The 25,636-nt window shown below is 42.7% G+C and overlaps 1 protein-coding gene across 1 annotated transcript in view; it reads left to right on the top strand.

Annotated features, from left to right (window-relative positions):
- The window catches only part of SNCAIP (synuclein alpha interacting protein), a 228,152-nt gene extending 203,085 nt beyond the window's left edge, over positions 1-25,067 (top strand). The window contains 7 exon segments of the mRNA XM_061558015.1: positions 1,326-1,451; positions 2,564-2,733; positions 5,091-5,186; positions 5,525-5,594; positions 5,596-6,399; positions 6,877-6,944; positions 20,784-25,067. Coding sequence (XP_061413999.1) covers positions 1,326-1,451; positions 2,564-2,733; positions 5,091-5,186; positions 5,525-5,594; positions 5,596-6,399; positions 6,877-6,944; positions 20,784-20,874 — 1,425 coding nt within the window. The 3' untranslated portion in view covers positions 20,875-25,067.
- Positions 25,068-25,636: the final 569 nt, after the last annotated feature.

Genomic DNA, 25,636 nt, shown 5'->3' with positions numbered 1-25,636 from the left:
CATCACTTAGTTTCACTGCACACTGGCAAAGAAGCCCCAAAGGCAGGATGATTATTGTAATTACAGGACAACTAACTCATGGGAATATTACGGAAAATTGCACCTTTATTAGACGAAAAAAGTCATTGTTTTTCTCTCCTTTTTTTCACAACTTGTGATCAAGACACACGTAGCGCACCATCCAAGCATGTGAAGAAACACCTTGTGCACCATTCAAGCTTGTGCGACTTATTTATTCATCTGTAGGTTTTTTGGGAAGTGTTGATACTCTCTTTAAATACATCAGTAGAAACACGTGGTGCTGACAAGTGTTTTTAATAATAATTGTACTTATGCCAATACACACATGCATTAATGCAACAGGGAAACGTTCTATATTAAGAGATACTTGTTGCTTTGCTTAGCATGAGACAGAATATCTGACATCCATTTCATCTTCTCCATGGCCACAAAAGCAATACTCATCTGAGGCTCAGATCCCAAAGGGTATTCTCTTCATTAGATGGAGTTTAATTAAAAATGTGATTATGAACCCTGCAGATTGAAATACTGATCAACAAAATGGAAATGCAAAAAAACTGCTTAATCATCGTCTCCTTTTGGCACAAATCATTTTCAGCATTTAGTTAAATACGTATTGGAATGGCTGACAGGATCAATCCGCAGTGACTTGTTACTGAGAAAATTCTCACAGAGCACTGCTTCCCAAGGAATATGTCATACTGTCACATTTCAGCAGCACATTCCCCCTTAAATTGCACTATTTGTTCTGCCACCCAAAAATCCCCAAATCGATATCAATGGATTTCATCCTCGTTGGCGAATATTTTCCAAAAGGTAAATACAGTGCAATAAAAAAAAATGAGGAACATATTCCTTCACCAGCTGTATTGGGAAACTCTGCGATAACGTGTAATCTTTTAATTCGAGGATGTTTTCACACAGCAAAAAATATAATTTGCTGCCTGTCACGCAGATTCAGACTGTACATGTAACCATTTTAGTTACTCAAGGGGGCAGAGTGCTTTCACAAATTCAAACCGTCCACCACATCTCCACATTCCTGTTGCACGCAATGTTGTTCGTGCCTCCAACAGCGGTGACATTAGCACTTTCAGCAGACGTGTCTCGCGCAGGGATGGTGGCGATTACCATTAAGCCTCCAGCCGCTCAATCCCCAAAGTGCGAAGTTTAACGGCCGGGGCTCCCCAAGGCACACACGTTCTCGAAGTTCTGCCCCACGAGTGTACAGACAGTTTGTCGTCCAGCGTGACGTGCACATTTGTATCCTGTCACCGACGGCCTCCCACCTGACCGTGGCACAGGAGCGGATCCTGGTGTGGCTGCTGCAGTACATGCAGGAGGAGGGAGTGTCCCTGGACGGCCTGGACCCGGACGGAAACAGCGCGGCGCACGTGGCCGCTCGCGAGGGCCACCTGGCCTGCTTGCAGGTGCCGCAGCTCCTCTTCCTTGCCTAGACACAGACCTCGGAGACAGATGCACTTATCCACCGCAAACGCTGTCTCCGCAGCTGGTCTCGAAGTGCCATTTATGGAACATCGGTAGAAGGCCCGTAAATTCAGTTGCCGTTCAAACAACATTTGAGCCAGTCACTCGTGTTCTACGGCTGCGGTGTCTCCAAGAATTACATCTGAGGAGCAGTAATGGGGTCAGGTCCATTGCTGGTGGGAGCACATTCTCTAAAATGGTAATCACTGTCTCTGGAATCTCAAGGGCACTGGCTGGAGAGTGTTGGGGGAACATTATTTTCCACAGGGGATTCTTGCTCTAACCACCAGTGTGAGCTGTGACCTGTGCACAGATGCTTAATTTTTGTATGCGGGACCAGCCAGAGCAGGTATAAATCCGCCATTCTTTAAGTTCATCTGAAAATGACATAGAAAAGGCATGATACATGTCTGTGAGGCCCGTTGCATCGAGTGCTGAACTCGCTCAGGCTGATATTAAACCTTAATTCCATTGCCATGTAAGCATCAAATACATCCCCATCTAGACACAAATCTGGCCACAAATGTGGTAGTCGCCTGATGAAGCTAGTTTTTATTACTGGCAAAATCTCGTACTCAGATTGTAAATGTTGTACTAGTAAATGCTGGACTAGTAACGAATTGGCATGTTCTGTTTACGTGACAACCCTTACTAATTAGCTGTGTCAGGTGGTGGCGGGTTTAACGACACATTTATATATTTACACGCTCTAACACAAAAAACCTGTATTATGGATGATATTGGTCGCGAAAGCCTACGTGTTAAACATTTCTAGTTAGTGCAATTTAGCCTAACTGCATCATTGACATATAATTTACATATCATTTGCATGATAACGAATACACTTTTGTTTGCTACACACACAATTCGATCGCGTGTATCATGAGCCTTAGCAATCGATAATTCTCAACTCATCAATCCGTCGTTGCACCGCGATATTTCAGCGCGCCAGGAAATACGGCCTGTGGGAGCCTGCTGACTTTCTGTGCTGCGTGGGAGGTGCGGTATAAATAATAATGACCATGTGGACGACGGCGACCACTTCTGCTTGCAGACCTTGGTGGAGTACGGAGCGAGCGTGACGACGCTCAACAAAGTCGGGCAGAAGCCGCTGCAGTGCGCAGAGAAGCACAGGCACCCGACGTGCGCTCGCTACCTGGTGGTGGTGGAGACTTGCATGTCACTGGCATCCCAGGTGGTCAAGCTTACCAAGCAGCTCCGAGAGTGAGTGACCATGAGCTCTCTCACTTAATTCTCCTTGAAAGGATGAGCAATCCCATCTGAACGTGGGTCCTGTCGTATCGCTAAACTGATTCAGGAACTAAAGGAGGCTCTCTAGCTCTCTTCAAATGAATGCTGAGCATTTTACCCTCTAATCAGCATTATTAGCCATTCACGTGCACCAGTAATCACAAAACTGAATAATAGAATAAGTCCCCAAAATAATCCAAGCTGGTAATGACCTCTGATGGGTTACAATTAAGATTTTGCCATATAGGGTGTACAAGACGATACTTCTGGGAAAACATTGTATATGGGGTATTATTTAAAAAAAGGATAGGGCACATCCTGAAGCCATGTCGTTTTTTAAGTAACCATAATTTCACTGCCACTGTTGTATATGTAAGTGCCCTGATTTTCTGTTTTATTATTCACTGGGATTTTTTACAGTGATAATTGTAATTATAGACATAAAGAGAAGAGCTAATGTAAATAACTACGAAGGCTTACAGTTACAGACATAATTTTTGTTCATATACTAGAAGAAATTCCATTAATTTCCTTGCCAAATTTGTAATACTATACACATATGCAATTAGGCATGACTTTTTTATCATTCCTGTGCATAGTTTATCACACCCACATTTGTGCTTTGTTTCATAATGAGCTTTTTGTTTATTATGGTCAAGCAACATTGATAAATGACTATATATTGGACGATTAAACATTGAATGATTACTGCAATTTCCATATGCAAGTGCCCTTTAATTTTCAAAAGAAACCAGCCGCTGTGATGTTTTTTTATTTACAATAACACCAAAGTCAATATCAGAAAGTAGTTTTCAACTTGAAATTATTCGAATAATTGAATCTTGAATATAACGATGATTAATGTATGATTCGAGGGTAAAGGAAAGGAGGCTTGATGGTTACCAGATTACAACATCGCACATTGCTTGTACGAAAGACTGAGCTGTATCGCTGAGACATACTCACAGTTTAATATTTTGCATGGCAATGATCACGAACACAAGGTAAAGCCCGAAATGAAGCAGGATATGCAAACCACATCAGCAATTGTTGCTGTAAAATAAATTTCACTTTGAGCACGCTTTGTTATGACGTGAGGCTGGATTTTTTGTTTTACATTTTCAAGTTGAGCCTCGGTTTTGTCGACATTTCTTTTGCCAAGGTGTGTGGTGTGAGAAGGAAACAGGGTGGTGGGTCAGTGATTGGTGGTCTATGAGCAGCCACGATCGGCTCGTGGGCACAAACGTTGAATAAAAATATAAATGTTTATTTTACCAGGTAAGGCCCACCTGAGCTATAAAGCTCTTTTTCAGAAGCGACCCGGCCACAAATAATAGCTCGGTGAAGTAGCTTATCGCGTGGAAATGTATTGTAGCCATAATCTCTGAACGCATGTTTCTGAATGTGGAGGGGAAAACCGGAGGATCCGGAGAAAAATCCACACCACCAAATGGCGAACATTCAAACTCCAAACATACAGGCGTCAGGGTCGGGATCGAACACATGATCTCCTGTATACCAGGCAAGGTAGTTAACATCTCGCCAACGTGGCACTGCATTCGACTGGACACCTGGGTGGTGAATAGTCAAAAATAATTCCTCATGGAAATAAAGGCAGACCTTACTCCTCCCTACACCTTCCTTCCATTGGATCCGGGCATAGCTTCAGGGTTCATATCATGGTGATCGGCGTGTGGTTTCGGGTGTTTATTAGGTTATGCTTGTAATCGGGTGCTTTGTAGGGCCAAAAATAGATACAGGGGGCTTTCTTTGTTCTACTGCAAAGCCACGTGTGTGGGAATAACAGCACAATTAACTGTGTGATGGCTTTTTGTTAGGTGCAAGTCAGCTCGAACTCCGATACAGCCTCAACCCGAGGGACTGGCTGGGATTTTTCCCAGTCATTGCTGTCTGAATCCATTCATTCACATGATGCTGTTTAATGTAAATGCGTTGAGTTGTTGGAAACTTTAGTTAGAAACATAAAGTACACATGTGGTTTAGTTTTTATTATTTAGTGCTCATTAGACGCTTGTCAGAGTTGATAAGATTAGTTGTGTCTCTGTTTTTTAAGGGAATATTAAAATAACAATTGCATATTATGAAAACATGTTATTGTATTACCTGTCTTTGTTAATAAACCTTGTGTATGGAATTTTAATGCCAATTTTTGAAATTAATGTCAAATTATACCTATTTTCAATAATCAAATGTCCTCTCTTTTAAACGAAAGAGCACAAAACATATTTTGATTAGTTTTAACTCTGGGTATTAAGTGCATGCTGTGCAATGAGGGGAAACTGATAGAATTTCCATGACATTTATTTTAGGAAAACGTCTGAAATTGTGAAGCTGCAGAGCCAACTGCAGGTCCTTACGAGTGGGCAGGCATCGGCCAGCATTCCAGACAAGGTCCACCCGGCACGGTAACAACATTGCACATCTGCCCACTAAGGGGAGAGACGCGTCGCATACACACACACACACACCGCTTCACGTTTAAACGTAAACAGGAGCTCACTTTACACACAATCAGCACATTGCTCAATTGCGTCTTTTTAACATTCACCAAGGAGCGCTTTAATTTGTTCTGCACGCGCTTTGGGAATTCTCCCTGGGTTTGTTTTCCTAAGATTTCAATTAATCGCATGCGGCATTGTAATTGCATGCAGTTGCAGAATAACAGTTACGCTGCGTAATATAAACATTGTGCCGTGTGCCAAGGGTTTTTTTTCTTTCTGTTACGGCATCTTGATTTTGCCAGGTGGTCTGGATCGTCGCCTGATTACAGCAGGAGTTCGGGAAGCTCTCCAGAATCTACGCAGCTCAGCAGCTGTTGGCCGAAGCGCATCACAAGAACTTGTAAATGCAAAACCCATTGGCGGGCAGACGGGCGGGCACGGCAGCCATCTACCCCCCAAAGCAGGCCAGGGATTGTTTCAGGGGGCAGAGGACACCGATACGGTGCTCAGAAACCTCCTGGGTGAGGAGATCTCTGGACAGATGCTAAAGGATGAGAAGCTGTCACTCGAGTTTCCGGATAAAGACAAAAAAAGATTCATCCAAAGGCAGCTGCACAACAGAAAGGCAGCTGGCCCTGGTGCTGGCAGGCCGGGCTACGTCGGCGGCAGCCCCTCGGACGGGAGACCTTCCAGCAGCTCCAGCACAGACTCCAGCTCGCCAGTCAACCAGCAGAGGCCCAGGCCGCGGCCCATCGTGGAGAAAGGCGAGAACCTGCACTTTGTGCTCAAAAAGCACGCCTTCGATGGAGGCAGGGCCCAGAGCTCCTCGTCGCCAGACAGCGCGGGCCAGGGAAGCGACCCCGGCGCCTGGTCCGCCCCCAAGATGTCGCGCTCCGTCTCGCTGGACAGCGGCACGGCGCAGACGGAGGGCGGCTCGTCGTCGAGCGCCTCCACGCCCGAGTTGCGCTCGCCCAAGTCGGAGCGCCGCTGCAGCCCCAAGAGCGCCCTCAAGTCGCCGACGTCTCGGGGCAAGAGCCTGTCGGGCACCAAGCTGCGCGTGACGTTTGAGGAGCCCCTGGTGCACGTGGCGCCGCCACCGGAGCCGACGCAGCCGTCCGCCGAGCCGTCTGCGGACGGTGGCGCGGGCCCGCGGGGCGGCGGCTCGCCGTCACAGCCGGTGAGCCACGTCGTCGTCTATTGGCGCGCTCGCGCCGTCGGTGCACGTGGCGGGTTTTTGCGTCCGGCCGTTTTCGACGCTCGTTCTCGGTGACAGCATGGCATGGGCCTCGTCGCAGTAGGAGTTCAGCGCTACGGCCACGCGCGGAAAAGAAGTGCGCTTTAACTTGCTTATCACGAAAATGAATTGCCAACAAAACGACATTTGTGCAGTAATTAAGCTCTTGCATGTTCATTCCCTTCATTTAAATAGTATACGTAATTGCTCTTTGGTACATCTCAGAACTCCGGAGCTAAAATGACTTGTCAAATATAATTACGCCACTCTTTAATGCGTTCTTCGCTGCGCGATAACTTGCATGTACGTTTATGCGATAATTGCTTTTATGCAAGGTACTTGCTTGATTGCACCAGAAATGCATGCTGAATTCTGGCTGAGCTTTGTGGAGATAACAAGCCCTGTGTGCTGAACTTCCAGGCTAATAACATCTACTCTGTCAGTGCATGCCGCATGCTGGATCAGAGTAAATGCTCGGGCGCACAAAGGTGAGTGTGGTGCTGCTTCGGTAGCTTGTTGCAAAGTAAAATTCACTTATTTTCATAAACAATCACAACAACCTGTTTTACCATGGGTATTGCAATATAGTTTGATTGCTAGTACTCTACTTGATAATGTGTGAAGATGAATTGCAGAATTTGTTCACCTTGGAAAACGCAAGTGCAAATGTTACACAATAACTGTACACATAGCAGTGCCAACATACCGTAACTTAAAGGGTATTCGAGCTGCTTCTGTTTACCAATTTGTGTCTTTGTCCATAGCTTCCACGTAAATGAAAAAAACCCATCACAGTTTAATGAGAATGTGCGTTATACAGTGGCAATTAATGAAACATGAACAGTATAGAAAAAGAGCGTATACATTGAGAGCGGGTAAGGTGAGGGGAGAGGGGAATCCAAATAAACAAAATGATAAAATCTAGATGGAAAAAAACAGTGAGCAGAGAGAAGGTAGCGATTTGACCAAAGATGTCGAGAGCACAGATATTTAATATTCCAAACCTCAGCCTTTGAAGAAAAGAGCATGGAAGAGACTATAGAGAGAGGAGAGATGCAAGTGATCGATCTGCTGCTACTGCGTACACTATTCACGGTGCACCTCGAGGTATCATGATTGCCATAAGATATCATGTCAGTTGTCAGATTATTTGAAAATGTCTTGGAACTGATGTTAATGTTATAACTAGAGGTGAAATGTGGACAGTGATTTAACAATTTTCCTTTTTGTTGAACGAGTCACATTTCTGGTTAAGAGGATGCACTTGAAATCCAGGTCAAATTTTGATATCTCATGGCATGCAACATTATCGCGTTTAAAATAATTCCTTACACATGCAATGGGTTGCATGTTTCACAAGCTTAGGAATCAATGTTAGTCGATGAATCTATGCATCATGATCATCACGGCGGCGAGATGCTATCTCCCTCGCCTGGTATGCAAGAGGTCATGGGTTTCGATCCCGACCCTGACGCCTGTATATTTGGAGTTTGCATGTGCTCCCTGTGGTCACGTGGATTTTTCTCCGGGTCCTCCGGATTTTCCCTCCACATTTAAAAACATGCGTCTAGAATGTTTGGCTGCTATACATTTCCACGTGTTAAACCACTTTGTTGAGCTATCGTTTGTGGCCAGGTGGCTTCTGAAAAAGAGCTACATAGCTCAGTGGGCCTTACCTGGTAAAATTTTAAAAAATGGCAGAGAAATTCAATGCATTAGTAAGAACCACCTCATCGACGTTAATTCAATGTAATTTCATTACAAATCACACACCATGGCATATATGTATATACACATTGAGCAGCATGTCAGAGAGATGCTTATAAGGGTAATTTCAGAATGTAAGTCCGCCAATATCTACTGTGAAGACAAAACAAACATGTAAACGTTACAACCCTGCCAAAATTAGTCATGTATTATGATACATGTGGTGCTAAGCCAATAGAGAGTACTTTAGACGATGGGATGTCACCTGATAACATTTACTACTGCTCTGTGATACAAATATTTTTATTCTAGTACTCCACGCATCTCTATTTAAAAATGATCAATTCAAGCAGGTGTCGCCTATGGGCAGTAAGCGGGACCAATAGAATTGTGAGGAGGCTCTGTGTCGGCAGGGCTAGCGGTGGAGTGGATGTGGTAGTATGGCAATGCAGGTGAGGGTGGTAGTGTAGCGGTTAACGTGCTTGCGCTACGAACCTGGCAACCCGAGTTTGATTCCCGCTCACGGCCAACACCCAGTGACGATTATCTGAACCGGTCCTGTGGCTCCCCTAGGTCGACTCAGCCTCAAATGAGTACCTGGTGTGGTGTGTAAACATCGCCACTAGGGAGACAAAGGCGGCGTGGTGCTGGCCACCCACCCCCCCCCTCGTGTGCCGTGCAGGCCATGATAGGTGCTCGCTAACAGCACTTGCCCCAACAGTCTGTTCAGGCTATACGGGGGATCTTTGTCTTTGGAGGGAGTGTGGCTATAGAAATGCGGGTGGTGCTGATAGGAGGAGGGACTGACGCTCACCATGTGCCCCGGTTGAGCCTGCCATAAAATGTGTAGCCTAACATGAATTATATTTAATAGTTCGCAAGGATTATAGACCTATTAACTTTGTCAAAATTATCTTCAGATTAATCATATTGCACTGCTTATGGTGTAGATTATAATAAACACAGCGAAATAGGGTTACAATAATGAAAAGTAATGTAATTACTCAATGGATATGGATTGCTTAAAACTTCACAACTGTTCTTCGTGAATTCAACATGGTTCGTATATAGAGTAATCCACACTGACCAGCGTGGTGAAGTATGGTCAATGAACACTCATGACAGACATGATGTGGGGAAACCTGAATCCAGCAGTGGATTGAGAATATAAGCTGTACTTTACTCTAGCACAGTACAGATGTGTTTTTAAAATATATTCAATGAAAATACATCTACTTTGTCAACACATTTTACATTTCCTTTTCATTCTACGACACCAGCAGATGTGAGGGCGGAGGAGCAGAGGCAGCATAGGCGTGTTCCTACGGCTCAATTGAACCTCCGAGTTTTCTATCGTCAGTGGAAAGTGACACGTGTCCTGGGATACCTCTTCACTGGCCTACACTGACCGGTGTGGGTTGATTTTGTCATAACACCAACATGACTGGCATAACGTGGAGATGCCTTCCTTCATCCAGCAGTGAATTAGTATTATCTCAGCATATGTACATTTTGTACTAACGCGACCATCCACGACATGAACAACTGCCACGAGGCAGAAAAGAAACACGCGACCGTACTGCAGGTGAATCCCTCAGCACGAATTGATTGAATTGCAATCGCCGTAAACAAAAATCAGAGTGTGAAATAAGCAGGTGCTAAACGCACAATACCGTAAAGAAAAAAGAAAAATCGACTCCTTAGGCCTCTTTTATATCTTTTTAAAAAACCAAGGTGCAAGTCACAAAGGAAGGCTTTGATGGTGCAGGTGTGGCTAAGTTTCTGCATGACAACACCAACTGAGAGATGGAGAAACGGCTGCCAAGATGAGCGCAGAAAGCGTCTCGTCAAATTGCGCTGTGCCAAATCTCGAGAGTGGATGTGGTGGTTTAATGGAACGCTCACATTCCTTGGAGCAGGTTGGTTTCTGTCAGCCGCGTATAGAGTCTGGTGAATGATTCTTTGGAAGATAAATGTTATGGCACACCATCGCAGTAATGGCTGCAGCAAGTGGTGTCCTAACCGTTGCCAAGTGTTTTGTTTCGCAAGCTGTAAACCCACCCCAATGATAGACTTTCATATCAACAATGCTTCAACCATATATCGCCACAAAATAATGATAGTAATAAACACATTCCTGCGGAGGGAGCTGGTAGGAACGTTGGGTTGCTCGGTCAATGGCCAGGGTCAACGGCGGCGTGGTGTATTCCACAAATATGGCCGACTGTGAGGGCGGGCACAAGCCGGCGTGAGTAGGTTAAACGTTGAGTTTTATAAGGGCACCACGGGGTAACCAGCCCCTCCCCACCCAGCCCCACCCAGCCCCACCCTCCCCACCCAGCGCCTCCCCACCCTCCCCTCCCAGCCCCTCCCCACCCAGCCCCTCCCCACCCTCCCCTCTCCACCCAGCCCAACCCCTCCCTTTTTTTGATGCAGGACGGATGGACACAATAATCCCCTGTGGGCTGGTGTAACCAGGAGGTTCCTACCAGTATAAAGATAATTCTCAGCCCTTTGTCAAACTCACCACTGGATGAATGCCTCCACCAGCATGCCGTGGCGGTCATGGAGGTTGTTTGATAGTACCTCTCACCAGAGGTGTGGACTCGAGTCATGTGACTTGGACTCGAGTCAGACTCGAGTCATGAATTTGATGACTTCAGACTCGACTTGGACTTGCATAACAATGACTTTGTCCCACCTCTGAGGTGTGGACTCGAGTCATGTGACTTGGACTCGAGTCAGACTCGAGTCATGAATTTGATGACTTCAGACTCGACTTGGACTTGCATAACAATGACTTTGTCCCACCTCTGCCTCTCACCACGCCGGCCAATGTGGGTTGGTAAAGTAGGCCTGGATGAGAACCAGTTGAGATATTTCTGTTAACCTGGGTTGCAGGGTTCACAGCAGATTGTGATTAGCATCGTTCTCCACATATCTACCGTGTCGTCTTAAAATGATCCACTTGCACCATAATTACTACATTGCAGAGTCCATAGTGATTTATTCATGTACATTGCGTGAATGCCTATGTACATATTTTTTTGTTATATCCTCTGCCAGTCATCTCAGTTAACCCATGGCACCTGGGTCTGTCCCGTGACCTCCTGCCAGTAGCGAGTCTACGACTCTTTGCGTGGTTTCACTGTCCACCTAGCCTGGCACAAGCGCCATAGTTACAACACTACCACATAGTAGCAAATGGCATCTATGGTTGTTGTTTAATCTCATGAATTGCAATAATTATATGAATTACTTACATTCATCGCTTAATGTCAGATGTCATATAATCTGATGTTATTGAATTGATGGTTGTACAATATATACAACGTAAACGCTTATGGCTATACTCATATATGAAATTCATTAAAATCATTGACTGTTATCGCCTGCCAGGTAATCTGCTCAAATATGTTTTTTGGGAAATAAACACTTAATTTATTACCTTAAATCTGTAGATGGACAATGTCTATAAAATATGAGAAAATCTTTAAATCGGAAATTATTTTCAAAATTAATAATCCATATTGTTTTTATCCCGTGTATGATATAGAATATTGCATATAGAGAAGTAATATCAATGTGTCTGGATGTGAATGCGTCTCAAGATGTAAACGCATGGGCGACAGGCACATATAGTAATGACTAAAAAAAAAACACGAGAAGGGGCTTCTTTTCTCGTTTTTAAGAATTATTCCAGAGGGGAGGCTACAGGGCAGAGAGGCGGAAAGAGATGACGGTATTTGAAGGTGCAAATGAAAAAAAAAGCACGACAAACCCTCGTGCATGTACTGTACCAATTGCATTACCTATACAGAGGCAGCTGTAAAGGAACCCCAGCACACACGAGCGGTTTATGCAGCAAGAAAGGCAATAAAAGTGTGAGAGCGCTTCATATGCGGGACATTTCCGTTGCTCAGTGGAGATTTCAGTGCTTGGTATTCAACGGTATTTCCATTAAATAGCCTTAATAGTACATTCATCGTCACCATTTTCATCCGACAGTCATCCACTGCTGGATGAAGGCCACCACAAGCCACTGCCCCCTCCCCCCCGTGATCCTACGAGAAAAAACACATTTCTTCATTATATGCTTTCTAATTTTTTAAAAAATATTTTCCATAACGTTTAAATCATGTATACAAGTATTTATATGTACACACACCCTGAATGCACATATTGTTGCCGTGCAATACGAAACCTCTTTTGTGTTTTCCACAGAGGCCTGTGTGTTGACGTACACATTTACCTTTTGGGTGCCCTGGATGTAAAAATAGCATCAAATTGTGGACACACAAAGGGGAGAGAGGCATTGTGGCCAATCAAAAATATTGTTGGCTGTTACAGTGAGGTCACTTCCAATTACCCTGCCAGAGACGGTCGCCGGAGCTAATTGAAAACCTCGTGGTATCACGCAGAGCAGCCCCTGCAGCTTTGCATTATGTTTCCCCCGCCTGCCTTGGCAATAATAATTTTATTTTTATGTTTCTATTTGTAATTATTCTCGTGTTCGAATTATTGGAAATTCTATGTGAATATGTACTGCATTTTACAGTTATTACACTGTGTAACTAAAACAACAAGTTTTTGTCCCTGTGTTATTTCCGAATTGCTTATGCCTCAAAAGTCCAGAAAATGGATATTATTACCCACAAGCTTTGCTTTTGTGACCAGGACAGTGATATTTAGATATGTACCTAATTTTCAATGGGAAAACGTGGTGTGCATTTGTGTCTTTCCTTCACATAAAGTCCTGGTCACAAAAGCAAAGTTTGTGGGGAATAATAGCCACTTTCTATACTTTTTAAGCATAAGCAATAAAAAAATAACACTTCCTGCCTAGGAACAAAAATCGTGTTACATAGTGTTATCATATGTGACTATAGACCCAACACACACACATTCTCCTCTCACTCCTGTATCGCCCTCAAGACCGTAGGTGGGCCTACCTACTTAGTACTTGCACAAATAAGGGGCTGTCAAAACATTCTTTGTATATTGTGTATTAAAAGTACAAACGTGTGTATCCCCCCCCCCCTCCCCGATCTATTTAAATGAAGGAAAAGATATCCAACCATAACCGATATTAAGCGAACCCTGCCTCTATGAGATGCAGACAGTTAATGGCCCTTAAGAATAATGCAGTTGCATTAGGCCTGGCTGAAGTGAGACTTGGGATGTATGGTGGAACGGTGTTGATCATTGTAATTACTAACTAGTAAAGCAATATTGCATTGCTTTCGCAGTAGACGCTGTTGCGTCATCTGATGCAGTTTATAATGTACACTACATATTTTACAGTTATGTAATGGCCACCAGCATGCACTCTGAGCACATGCTATTGCCATTTTTATTTACTGATGGAATGTTATGGAACATTAATTCTTTGGGGCCATTCCATTTGCATTCAAAGGAATGCTAAGGAGTATTGTTTTGAGACGCGTACATACCAGAATTAAATTCTCACGGGCTGGAATATAACTTAACAGAGCACAACATGAGTTTCAAACAGCTGAGGAAAGTTTGTGAATGTTACAGGCGCCAAGCTTATGTCTCTGTGTGCTTTGTGTGTGTTTACGTAGAGATATATATACAGGACATGCATGCGTGTACAACTTTGTCTATGCATGATGTGTTGTACTTCGTGTACGGTTATCAAGACCAACGTGTGTTAAGGGTAGCTGACTTCATAATCTTCGTCAATATTTGTATTTCATGTATGTGAAATCACAGTCTTTTAAAAATGTTTTATAAAATCTCCCTGAGCTCTAAATTATTTGCTTATCTCCAGTTTTTCCTTCATCGCACACCATTCCCATCCTGCCCCTCATGGTTACAATGTCAGACCAACATTGGCAATACAACATTATACTCAACTTATTTTCAAATCAAGATTGTACTTCCAATTGTAATTCCAAATTACTCAATCCCAAATGAGTAATTTACAGGTGATTTTTCAGATTCGGGAAGTTTCGTCAACCAGATACATTATTATCATACGATAATATAAAAAGGTTTTGCTGGTTGGTTGGTTGGAGGGATGGATGTACGTACGTGGAACCTTCTTTTGCACCGTACATAGCCAACCGTGCTAATGGGATGCTGGGATGATGGTCACGCCTAAAGGACATGTGGGCTGCTCGTATATAAACATTTATTTTAGCTGTGAGATGACAGCAGAGAACCCAGAGAAAACCCATGCAGAACACAGGGTGAAAGTACACACTCTACACGGAAAGGCGCCCGAATCCGGAATCGAACACAGGTCCTTCTAGCTGAAGCGTAGAGGTTACCACTGCTTCACCGTTCCCCCAAATGCAGTGGGTCTCGGGTAGGCTATCACCACGCACAACATGTTGTTCGAGGCTTAGGGGCTGCATGCTGGGCAGTAGAGGGCAGTGCAGCATAATGCATCATTATCTGTACATCTATGATCCTCGCCTTAACCAGCCCGCACTGACCAGCGTGGTGAAGTATGGTGAAATAACCCTTTACGATCCACTCAGCATGGGGAGGCCCTCATCCAACAGTGCATTGACAAAAAGGGCTAAATATATACATCACAGGCAATGCAAAATAATGCTCATTTAAAGACGGGGTCACATTCCCGTGATTTTATAGTAATTGTTAAAGTAAAAATAGATCAAGGTTATTAAAATTGTATGCAAAGAACAAACCTTCCTTACTTTATAGAGAACGGTGCATTCCTAAAATATATTTAACACATCAATCATGCATTATGTTTTATAATTGACATATTAATTCGATTTTTTCTCATTATATATTTGCTTTCATTTCACTGAATTTAATATCGTGCTTTCAGCTCATCTCCATGGAGTTCACCAATTGAATCCAGGCAGCCCAAGGGTGCATGCACCATGACAGGCCGAGAAAATACTTCCACCTTTAATTTTCAAAGTGTAGAATTTCCTGCCTGATATTAAGCTTCAATACCAAAAATATCTCTGTTCACAGAAAACAAGTTTAACTTTTATGTAAATCAATTATGTGCCAAAGCTAATCTAGAATTTTTTAAAGAATGTAAGGTGTTTTGGATTTCATTTTTATGATTTTATTTGTGTTTTGGAAATTTCGTAATATGCAGTAAATTTGCCAATATAAAATCCATGAAAATGTTGTCAATTATAATTTTTTGATATGGTTAAGCTTTAGTGTTATAAGTACCGTAATTGACGTCCAATCTAGCTAAGAGCTTTATCAAAGTAAGTTGCCGCCGCAGTGCGTTTACCCATAATTGTTGGCCGTAATTGTTGTTTTCTGGACTGCGGCCGACGTCAAAAATAAACATCTTATACAGGACCCTACCATCAAACCTCCCAGTTTCAACCTTACACGCCGCCAACAGTCGACCATCAACCGAATCGGGACCGGGCATGGCCGATGCGGCCTCTTCTCTCTTGTTCGTCCATCAAAGTTGATGATGACCATGGCACGTTTGTCATTATGTTGGGTTTTGATGAGTGCGCAGATGGCTGAAGAGGCCAATCCGAGCCCGGAATTCTCTGTGGCACACCGGTCAGGTCAGGGAGGATGTAGAGCTCTGAGGTGCAGCCACACGTCCTTCCTTGGTAGATTTGCGCTGCTGCCTCTTCAAGATAGCACAGGAGCATCTCCTACTCTCACAGAGGACTGCACCGTCCTGTACTTTTCTTCTCCAGGCAGGTCGGTCCTGTGCTAGGGCCGATACGGCCACCTGATGCACAAACGGCGCATCAAAGATTCGACGGCCTGCGAGTGCGGTCACAAATCCCAAACCATCGACCCACATCGTAAACACTCCACTGCTGTCTTCACTCCTTTAAAGGAGGAGCGGACGAGATCCACTCTGCATTTGAACAGACAATTGAGTGGATAACAAATCTAAAATTACATCTTTAATCCGCTGTTATTAATCGATACGAAAGAAGAAGTTGGCCAGATCAGCCATGGTGGCCAGTTTCCAATTTGCTCGCCAAAATTGTGTAAAGTACACACTTTCACAATTTGCCTGCTCTTAATCAGTGCAGCTAAAATCACTCACGTCCACTTGACAAGCTCTACAAAGCAGTGTGGAGTGTTTTCAATGTAACATTGTACTCTGTATATTTTAATACAATCAAATAATGTATGGGAACCTGCCTTTGTATAGTAGGTTACATAGACAAAATATACATTCCATGGACCGCTATTCTGTTTGTCTTTATAATTCCAACTCTCCAGCCTCGTAATTAAAGATGCCCCCATCGCGAGTGGGAAGTCCATTGAAGGCGCAGACTAAACTGACTCTGTTGACTTCGAGTGTAATACAACTAATAACAATAACATTACCCTTTAGTTACCCAGGACTATCTTATCACGAGGTTCCTGAATTGCGACGTTTGGCCAATTTCATTTTTAAACGAGTGTCTGTCGTGCGGGATGAACTCAGAGTACGTGGAGAAACCCCACAGATAAGAGGAAGTGACATTCAACGCTCTCAAGGGAGAGATATTCAAGAATCTGTTGCTCCATTGACATCTCCTGGCCATCTCACAATGGATGTTGAGCTTTCCAAAAAAATTAATGGCTCTGGAAGGTTCGTTGTTTCCTGGGTAATTGTAGATTACCAATGGAAATAATCAATCTTGGAGGTCAACTGCCGGATCTAACAGGGTTGGACGCGTTGGCAAGATATACTCGCAATCATGTCTTGATTTCGCTCTTGAATCTTGAAATAAGCATGCAGTAAGCCTCTGCTTAGCATGGCTGGCTACGTACAGTGCGAAAAAAGTCCAACATACATACCGGCCAATAGCAGCCACAGCAGGATAGTGAGACCATGGATTGTCAGTATTACCAAAGGCAGATGAGCCTTCAGTAGACTAATGACATCCACATCAGGGCAGTGTGACTCTTGAGTAATCATAGCCTTGGTTAGCAGAGGCAGGTGAGCCTCCAGTTAGTCAATCACACTCACACACGTGGGAGATGAGTGGCTCCCGCTCGATGTCCTTTCGATCACTAACTCCAATACTGTGACATGAGATAGAATTACATTTCTATCGCCTTGATTAACTCGGCGATGGCTGTACAGAGTAAGCTGACCCAATCTTCACATTTGAAGAATCAGAGACTAGTGACAGGAAGTTGGCCTAATTGTTAATTATTAATCCAGATTAATAATACAATGCTTTGTGCATCCGAGATTAATAATTAATTAGGACAATGCTAAGTTCACATTTGGCACTGTGCAAATTCTGTACCAAACAGGTAAGGCAAGTAACTTAGCCTTAAATGCACAAAATGATAATCTGCGTAGACAGTGAAACTATGGATTTATGAAGGAGAGTTGGGAGTTACTGTATGATGACAGCCTCAGGAGTAATGGGTGAAAGAATGGGGCATCAACATGCAAGTATACGGGTTGTCATCAGAAATCAGGTGGCAAAGCATTTTGAATGCGTTGTTATTACAAGTTCAAGTTTATTTATTAGGTATAGCCCTGTGAGCCATTCGGCTCTTAAGTCGGGTGCAACCGCAACAAACAACATATGAACACAGAACATCTTAAAGCGACGACGCGTAACAGAAACATCCTGGAATAAACCAGCAAACATTACAAAAAACCTATTAAAACGCTGCGTGCAAAAATCCCAATGTGGTGCAAGTCAACAATACAATGGGCTTTGAGCATTGCGATGTGGGAGTTCAAGAAGCCTATCCACAAAATGGGATTGAAGATTACATCTTGAAAGCAACATTTATAGAATTCAGTGCGTTGGGTACGATACCCACCCATGATGTTCTCTTTTTGGGAACGTAGTTGCGCATGTAGACACCACCAATGAGTAGAAGATAACTCATCAACCATGACTACAGTATAGCGGTAGGCCCTCGTCTTGTCGAGGGCCTACCACTCATTAAATCTATCCTTGCAGGAATAACTAAAAGTGTGAGAGTGTTAAAACTGAACGAAGCAGTGTTCTTCCTAACAAGAACAACTATTGATACGATGTTTTGTGCATCGTTCATGTTATGAATCGCGCGTGAAATGATACGTTCGCCAGTTCCAAAGGAATTCCTATTTGGTGTATTAAAATCGAAATCTCTCCTAGCGGCAAGCAACACTCAAATCCTTAATTGGTAATATTTTGGGAAGCATTGGAATCGATGGACTGTTTTATAAAATAAAAAACAATAAAGGTATTGTAGTGAATTGAATTAGTAAAAACAAGCAAAATAAGCGTGAATTTAGAATAACTATCACATGTGGTTACTGTGGAACACAAACATTGTTTCTGATTGAGAACCTGCCTCGTAGCGCGTATGTGGAGTGCATCTGGCTGGTTTAAACTATTAAAAATATATTTATTTTAACAGGTAAGGCTCACTGAGATATATTGCTCTTTTTCAGAAGCGACCTGGCCACAAATGATAGCTCAGCGAAATGGCTTATGGGGAAATTTATAGCAGCCCAAATACTCGAAATGCATGTTTCTCAAATGTGGAGGGAAAAACCGGCGGACCAGGAGAAAAATCCACGTGACCACTGGGAGAACATGCAAGCTCCAAATTTACAGGCTTCAGTGTCGGGATCGAACCCACAACCTCCTGTATACTCAGGCGTGATAGGAACCCTGATGTGCTTGGGGTGTGTCACTTTTATGTGAACGCCACGTGCACACTGCTGACAATGCAACGTGTATTGTTACTAATGTACAAGATAAGGTGGTAGAGGGAAAACCATTTTCCGATTTCAAACCGAGCAAGAAAAGAATACAGTGGTCTTCCCCGTTGTCGAGCCTTAGGGCGCTAAAGCGAAGGAGTAGTTTATATTGTAAAGCCGGTGTGGAAGGGAGGGGAAGCGTATTTCACTGCTGGGAGAGAAGGGGGCCTGTGTGATTTGTGGGAGAATGGGAGAGGGTAATTAATGTGCAGAAAGGCGCCTTTAGCATTGCCCATTGGCTGAACTAACACAGGAGGGAGAAGGACCCTGAATGTGTCTCTCTCTTCGAGGGAGGAAGCACAGGTCGGAGTGAATCTTAATTTTGGAGCTTTCGTGACTGCAGGAATTATTCTTTGTTTCTTTCGGTTAAGTCACGTCTATATTTAAGGGACCGTCACAGAAACGACCCCTCTCTTTGTGCCGATATCTCTCTGTGTGCCGTTGTGATGTCTGTCTGCTTGTATGTCTGTCTATAGTTTTCTAGTTAGATTTTTGTTGCTATTTCTTTTATGCCTGATGATGATTGCTTGTGTTGCAATCGAAACGTCGTAATATGCTATTATTTTAATTTATTATTTTATCTTTAGACGTGACTTAACCGAAAGAAACAAAGAATAAGGTCTGAGTGACTTACAGTGGGAAATCTCTCTTACAATGTGAAGTCCACTAAAGCGGTAAGGTTCAGTGAGGACTGCATTCCAACCAAACCACAACAGAGTCTATTTGAAATCGGCTCTGTGTATTATTAAAAATAGAGAGTGAATCTTCACTCATTGGAACTGGCTTACCAGCTCGTTAAACTCACCACACCCACACCCACCATCGTGTTGTTTATCCTTTCACATGTATCAGTATATTTTAGGACAGTGATTGCAGCGCCACTTGTGAGTGATTTTTTTTTGTAGGGGGGGGTTGCTATGGTCCAAAAGTGCACAATATAGCAATGTCCTGAGTACAGGTTTGAGCATAAGTGTGGGGGGAGAAAAAAAAGCAGACGGGAGACTTCCAGAGACATTTAATTGTCGCCCCGCACGAGGCTGCGTTGTCAGTAGCGCGGTTCAGTGCCCCCCCGCCCCCCCGGATGGCACTGTGTTGCCAGTCGGTTCTCAGCAGAGCAGCAGCCACATGGTGGGTGTCTGCTGAGGCCTGCACCCCTCCCAAATCTTCTAAGTTTCATTAATTTAAATTTTTTACCTACGTGACTTTACCGAAAAAACCTAAGAATATGAATCCTTGCAGTCACGAAAGCTTCAAATCTAGAAATCTTACACTGGCTTCGTGCCCCAAAAAGCATCATGCATTTAAACTGAGACAGACATTCTGGCAGGACAATCGCCATTCATGTGTTGCAAGTGTCGTATAATGCACACGCACGTACTCTACTTGTGTGGTATATATACTCGTGGTATAGTTAATGCACGTGCAAATTTAAGTGCAATGTTTATAGCGTATTATTTGTAGCCAAATCTTTAATTTGTAAATAAAAAAACGAATTGTGTAACCGTGCGTGCAGATGCTTGTATGTAGCGTGTTACCTTTACCTTACCGTGTGTTCATGTGCCCGTGGCTGCACCGTGAATCTAGGAATTCCCTTAATGAAACGTTCTCGTGATTTACGTGGTTCCGAAGATCCCCCCCCTCCTCCTCCTCCCCCCACCGCACCCCAACCACACTCTCTTGCCTCCCCCCGCACCTAACACGGTACTTGTAACACCTGTGTAAGCTTACTGAGCAAGAAGCTCTGTGTGCCAAATTAATGAGCCGTAAAAGAACATGCGCTTTCTGACCCTTTTGTGTGTGGACTATATGCGGCTTTTAAATATCTATTTTTTTTATTATAAAGCATGGCAACATCCCTTTTGTGTGGGAATACGTGGGGTTAATGCTGCTCCCCCACCTTCCTCTGTTACAGTTGTGAAAGCTCTCACGAGGAGGAGGAGGTCATCCGGATAAAAGCTGGGACAGACAAAGGTCCTGCTGAAGCCCAAGAATTCTTCTTGTGACCGTTCTCTACAGAGCCTGCCTGGTTTCATCGTTGAATGCACTGCTAAGCCATGACCCCTACAGTCATTTGGTCTTCCAAGTAGAGATGTCTCATGGAATTTTAACATCTCAGTGGCTAAGTTATGAAAAGAAACGACCACGGACTTGTACATTTTTTTTTCCCGGAGAGATTGAAAGCACATGTTGGGTGACATTGACGATGTTTGACAATTGCATTGTTTTCACGCCATTAACAACCCCACAGTCTTCCCAAAGAAGTGGTGCTGTACATAGAGCGCGTACCAAAGTTTCCCAGAGCCACTACATTAAAAAACTTCCGTCGACACAACGATGTTTAGATTCATGAACTCTGTGACCTGCAGAAACCCGGCCACTCACCTGGTGACACCATGGAAATATTCATTTTGAAATATGGTACCTGCTATGTGGACTGCAATTTTAAATGACACCGGGTTTGCTAGGATTATGAGAGACTTCAAATGTACAAAGAAATGTAAAAATAAACCCACAACAACGTTTAGACACTTTGTAACATAAATTGTGTTTATTTTTTACATCAGGTGGACTTTTTTTAACTAGGTAATGTTATAGCTTGTTATCTTTTTCTAAGGCTTCTGATGTAACAGCACTGCAGCCTTACATTTCCCGCAGCAGTGTCTTTTTAAAAATGAAAATTCTAACAAGGACGAAAAGATCACTTCATCGTTTTTATTCTTGGCATGTGATGCAATGCAACATTTTTTTCTAACTATATTTAACAAAGGACTTCAACTGTATTATTAAATGTATGTCTTTTTTTTCCTTTCGTTTTAATGCTTCCTGACTACGGTTGAAAGCATTTATACTTTAGTTCTGTCAGTCCATCTGTAATGGGAGGGGGGGGGGAGGCATTATGAATCTCATGAAGTTGATCCAATTCGTATAAAATCTTACTTTAAATTTGCCTCGCTATTAGCCACTTAGTCTGAGAGAAATCCGGCTAAATCGATCAAAAAGGGGCTGACCAAAACGTGACGATAGAAAACCAGCGCAAGAAGGTTGATCTGTGCCCACCAAGATGATGATGTCACGTGTGATGTGCGCGCACCTTGCCCCCGCTTCCCGACGGCACCATTAAGTGTGATGCGAACGTGCGACGTCACATGACATGCGACGTCACATGACGCGTGGCTTGGAATGTAACGTCATTATCGCTAATTCAATACTCATGAGGGCAAACGTGTGTTTGGAAAGCGCATTCAGGATCCATGCACATTCATGATTTTTCTTCCTTGTAAGTTTTATTCGATGATGGTTCACTGGCCATGACAGATAATTTGTGTAGAACATATTTTTTTTTTACCAATGGATTAATGTACTTATAACTTCCGGTATAAAATCATATATTTTATTACGTTAATTAGCCAACATGATGAACTACATCATTTTTCTTAGAAGATAATAATTTATGATTTTAACAAATAGCCCATGATTGCAAATAACAGAAAAGGATGGAACTTTTAAGTCTACTTGCATTTTACATAGAAATAATTACTTTAATTGGGTTAGCTTCAAAGTGGTGACATTTTTTCTTCTAGGTTATGAAAATAATAATCCACTCCCGAATTTATATTGTGCACTATTCATCGGTGGCCATGGTTTGTTCATCATTTCCGTCTGATAAAGCTGCAAAGATCCAGGTGACAGCTTAACACCTTCTAATTCTGACAACACAAAGTGCTCGATTAGAGTTCGTGGTATGTTTGTAATCTCATCGCCATATCTGTAATCCAACATGTTTTTAATGATTGCCAACAAATTCCTGTTGTCTGCCTCTTCGTAGAAGCATCGCTGTATTTGTTGAATGTTTGGCTGCTGTGAGTGCAACACACAATCATTTACACACGACTGCTCTTTCAAAGATCAGAAGGCCTCACTGTATTTGTACTTGTGTAATACTTCACAATGCACTTAGGGGGTCGAGCCTCAAATATACTAATATCTAGCCACCTGATAATAGGTTTTTCCCTTTTTTTTGGCAACAAAACAGGTGTTAAGATGTTAAAACACCAAACGGAAACCTGTTACAAAGAATCATGTCTGCATTAACCACAATGCTTGTGGTCAGAATGCAAACAAAAACATACTCTGATAATATATGCATTGTCCTTGCAATTGATTGGTCCACACCAGAGACAGCTTTCTCTTGAGCCTCGTCTCAAATGGTGTTAGACCAGAGGACGCCAAAACCTAGCCGTCTATTATTTTAGAGGGTAAGCTATGGAATAGATTTACTTGGAAATCTTCCTTTTGACACTAATCCCATTTAATACCACACAACAGCCTAACCTCCATAAGCCGGAGCGTATGACTCGGGTTAAAGGTAGAGTACCACTTGTTCATGTTGGCACACTTAATCCCTTGTTAGAGCCCAACCTGTCAAGCCAGTGGGTAAACATCAGACATCAAGATACAACATTAAGTGTTTGTTATTAACATTTTGAATCCTTTTCTGTTACAATTTTACAATTTACTGCGATGCACTGACACACGTTATTTTACAGATACGTTGCCGAGATACGGCTATGCTCAGGACTACCACCAATCGGCTCGTATTGCAGTGCGCTGTGGCGATGGCACCACGTGCTGCAAATGCGGTTTGTTTTCTCTAACAGATATCTGTGGCTCGTCGTTCATTTGCGTTTATTGGCAGGCAATACCAACTCCAGGTTCGCAAAGTTCGCACAACCAGATAGGTAGCACCTGGAATACATCACGTCTATTTCATAATATCGAGTGCTGTCATGACGTTTATGGTTTATGTCAACATCTTATGCCCCATCTTCAATCAATTTGAGGGCAAAGTCACAAATATTGCTCAGTTGTAATTGTGTTTAGCAGCTTCACTTAGATCCAGGCAAATTGATTTGATCTGAGGGCATTAAGCAATTCTTTGTCACACCTGCCAAATTTGTATTTAATGGCTAAATCTGCGGATCACCATTTTTCTTATTTAACTTACCTTTCAGTTCAGCATATAAAGCAAAAACGTTGCAAATCTGAAGAGTAGCGTTTGTTCGACCGCTAAATCGCACACTTAATCTAGCTTTGGCCAGCACATCGAGCATCACCTCGTCATGTGACAGGGATTTATCCCGGTGTTCAATGTAGTTTCCAAGTTAAAAGCAGAATTGCTCGACAAACAAGCATCGTTCAGTATATCAACAGTAGCATAATGATGATGAACATTGGAACAACTATAGTTCAATAAATTAACACAATTATAATTCAGCCATCCGTGATTAGGTGTCTATTTTGAGAAATTACAACCGAATAATTAAATTAAATATATGTGCTGGTTCTCCAAGTCAGTTGGCAACCTTTAAAATAATTAAATACTTGCATTTCGAAAAGGGTTTTTTGTTTTCTGGTGTTTGGTCTCGTTGCTTATCCTTCACCGCGTTTGTTTACAGGGTTGAAGCGGAATGGCAACCATCTTTCAATCAATAAGTTGCGGTTTGGTGACCCTGCCCTTTCTCGATGAACACAATGTGTGCGTACAAATAACTGTTGCGTAGCAAACGTACGTTCAGTATTTTATGAGCTTTATTTTTCTAGTGGGAATAAAATGCCACTTCTCATCTCTGTGTGCCCTGGCCTTAAAAAAATGAATACAATACAAGCACTATATTGAAATGTCAATGCCCAGAAATGGTGTAAAAAGTGTTACTACATAGAAGAAAATTATTTGTATTGGAAGTAGTTATGAACAGTTTAAATGATAGAATTTCTGAAAATATCTTTGATATTTTGGCCACATTTAAGAATAGCATGTGTTACGAATTTATTGGGACAAAAAAAATTAAGTTGACTTAAAAATTCAGAAAGGTCCATAAACCAAACGTTATTTTTTCCCTCTTTATATCTAAATATGATTTCTAAACACAAGTGATGTTTGAACTACGGTGTTGCTGTAACACAATTGAACACGATCTCTTAATATAACCTTTGTTTTTGTTATTCCTGATAAATTGCCCATCGGTATTTGGATTATATTTATCAGTGGATGTGTCTATGTGCTAGCTCTACAGTTCCCTAAAGGCAAGCCACAAGGTGCATGTCTGCAGTTTCTAAAAAAACAAGCGAAGATGCTGATATGTGTTTTTTTGACTTTCCACCTGTATATGTATCACATTGTAAAATATACTGTTAAACTGCGCGCGTGTTTGCGTGTTTCATTCTTCATGCAGTCCGTATATAAAATGTCGAAAGTGAAAAGTCCAAAATATCACTTTTAATATTTCAAAGAAAGTTCAAAATCAGAGATCATGGTTAATGCTATTGATACCACCCCACCCGGCTATCATTTCTTTCTATTTGACAGATCCTGCAACTATTGCAAATCAATACCAGCCTCCGAGGTAACCATCCTCCTTCACCCAGCAAGCAAGCAAGCACTTTCACACCGCCTAGCCAAAGTTGTAAATAATGCTGGTTCATTATTAGTGACGATAGAGTGTGCTCCACAATAGAATGCAACTCAAACCTTGGTGGGAGTCTGGTTCGAAAAGGAATCCTAAGAGGCAGAAACATCTACCCATGACGTAATCGCCTGGAATGCGCCAGGTCTTGTCATGTCACTAATTCTAGATTTGAAGCTTTCGTGACTGCAAGGATTCATATTCTTAGGTTTTTTCGGTAAAGTCACGTAGGTAAAACATTACAATTAATGAAAAAAAAACCTAAGAATACTTGTCATGTCAGCTCAGCAGGGTTGTAACT

Source organism: Lethenteron reissneri, chromosome 24 (genome assembly GCF_015708825.2).
Source record: "Lethenteron reissneri isolate LAM-NWPU_2019-01 chromosome 24, ASM1570882v1, whole genome shotgun sequence".
In the NCBI taxonomy this organism is placed as follows: Eukaryota; Metazoa; Chordata; class Hyperoartia; order Petromyzontiformes; family Petromyzontidae; genus Lethenteron; species Lethenteron reissneri.
This window is presented reverse-complemented; position numbering and strand designations above follow the sequence as displayed.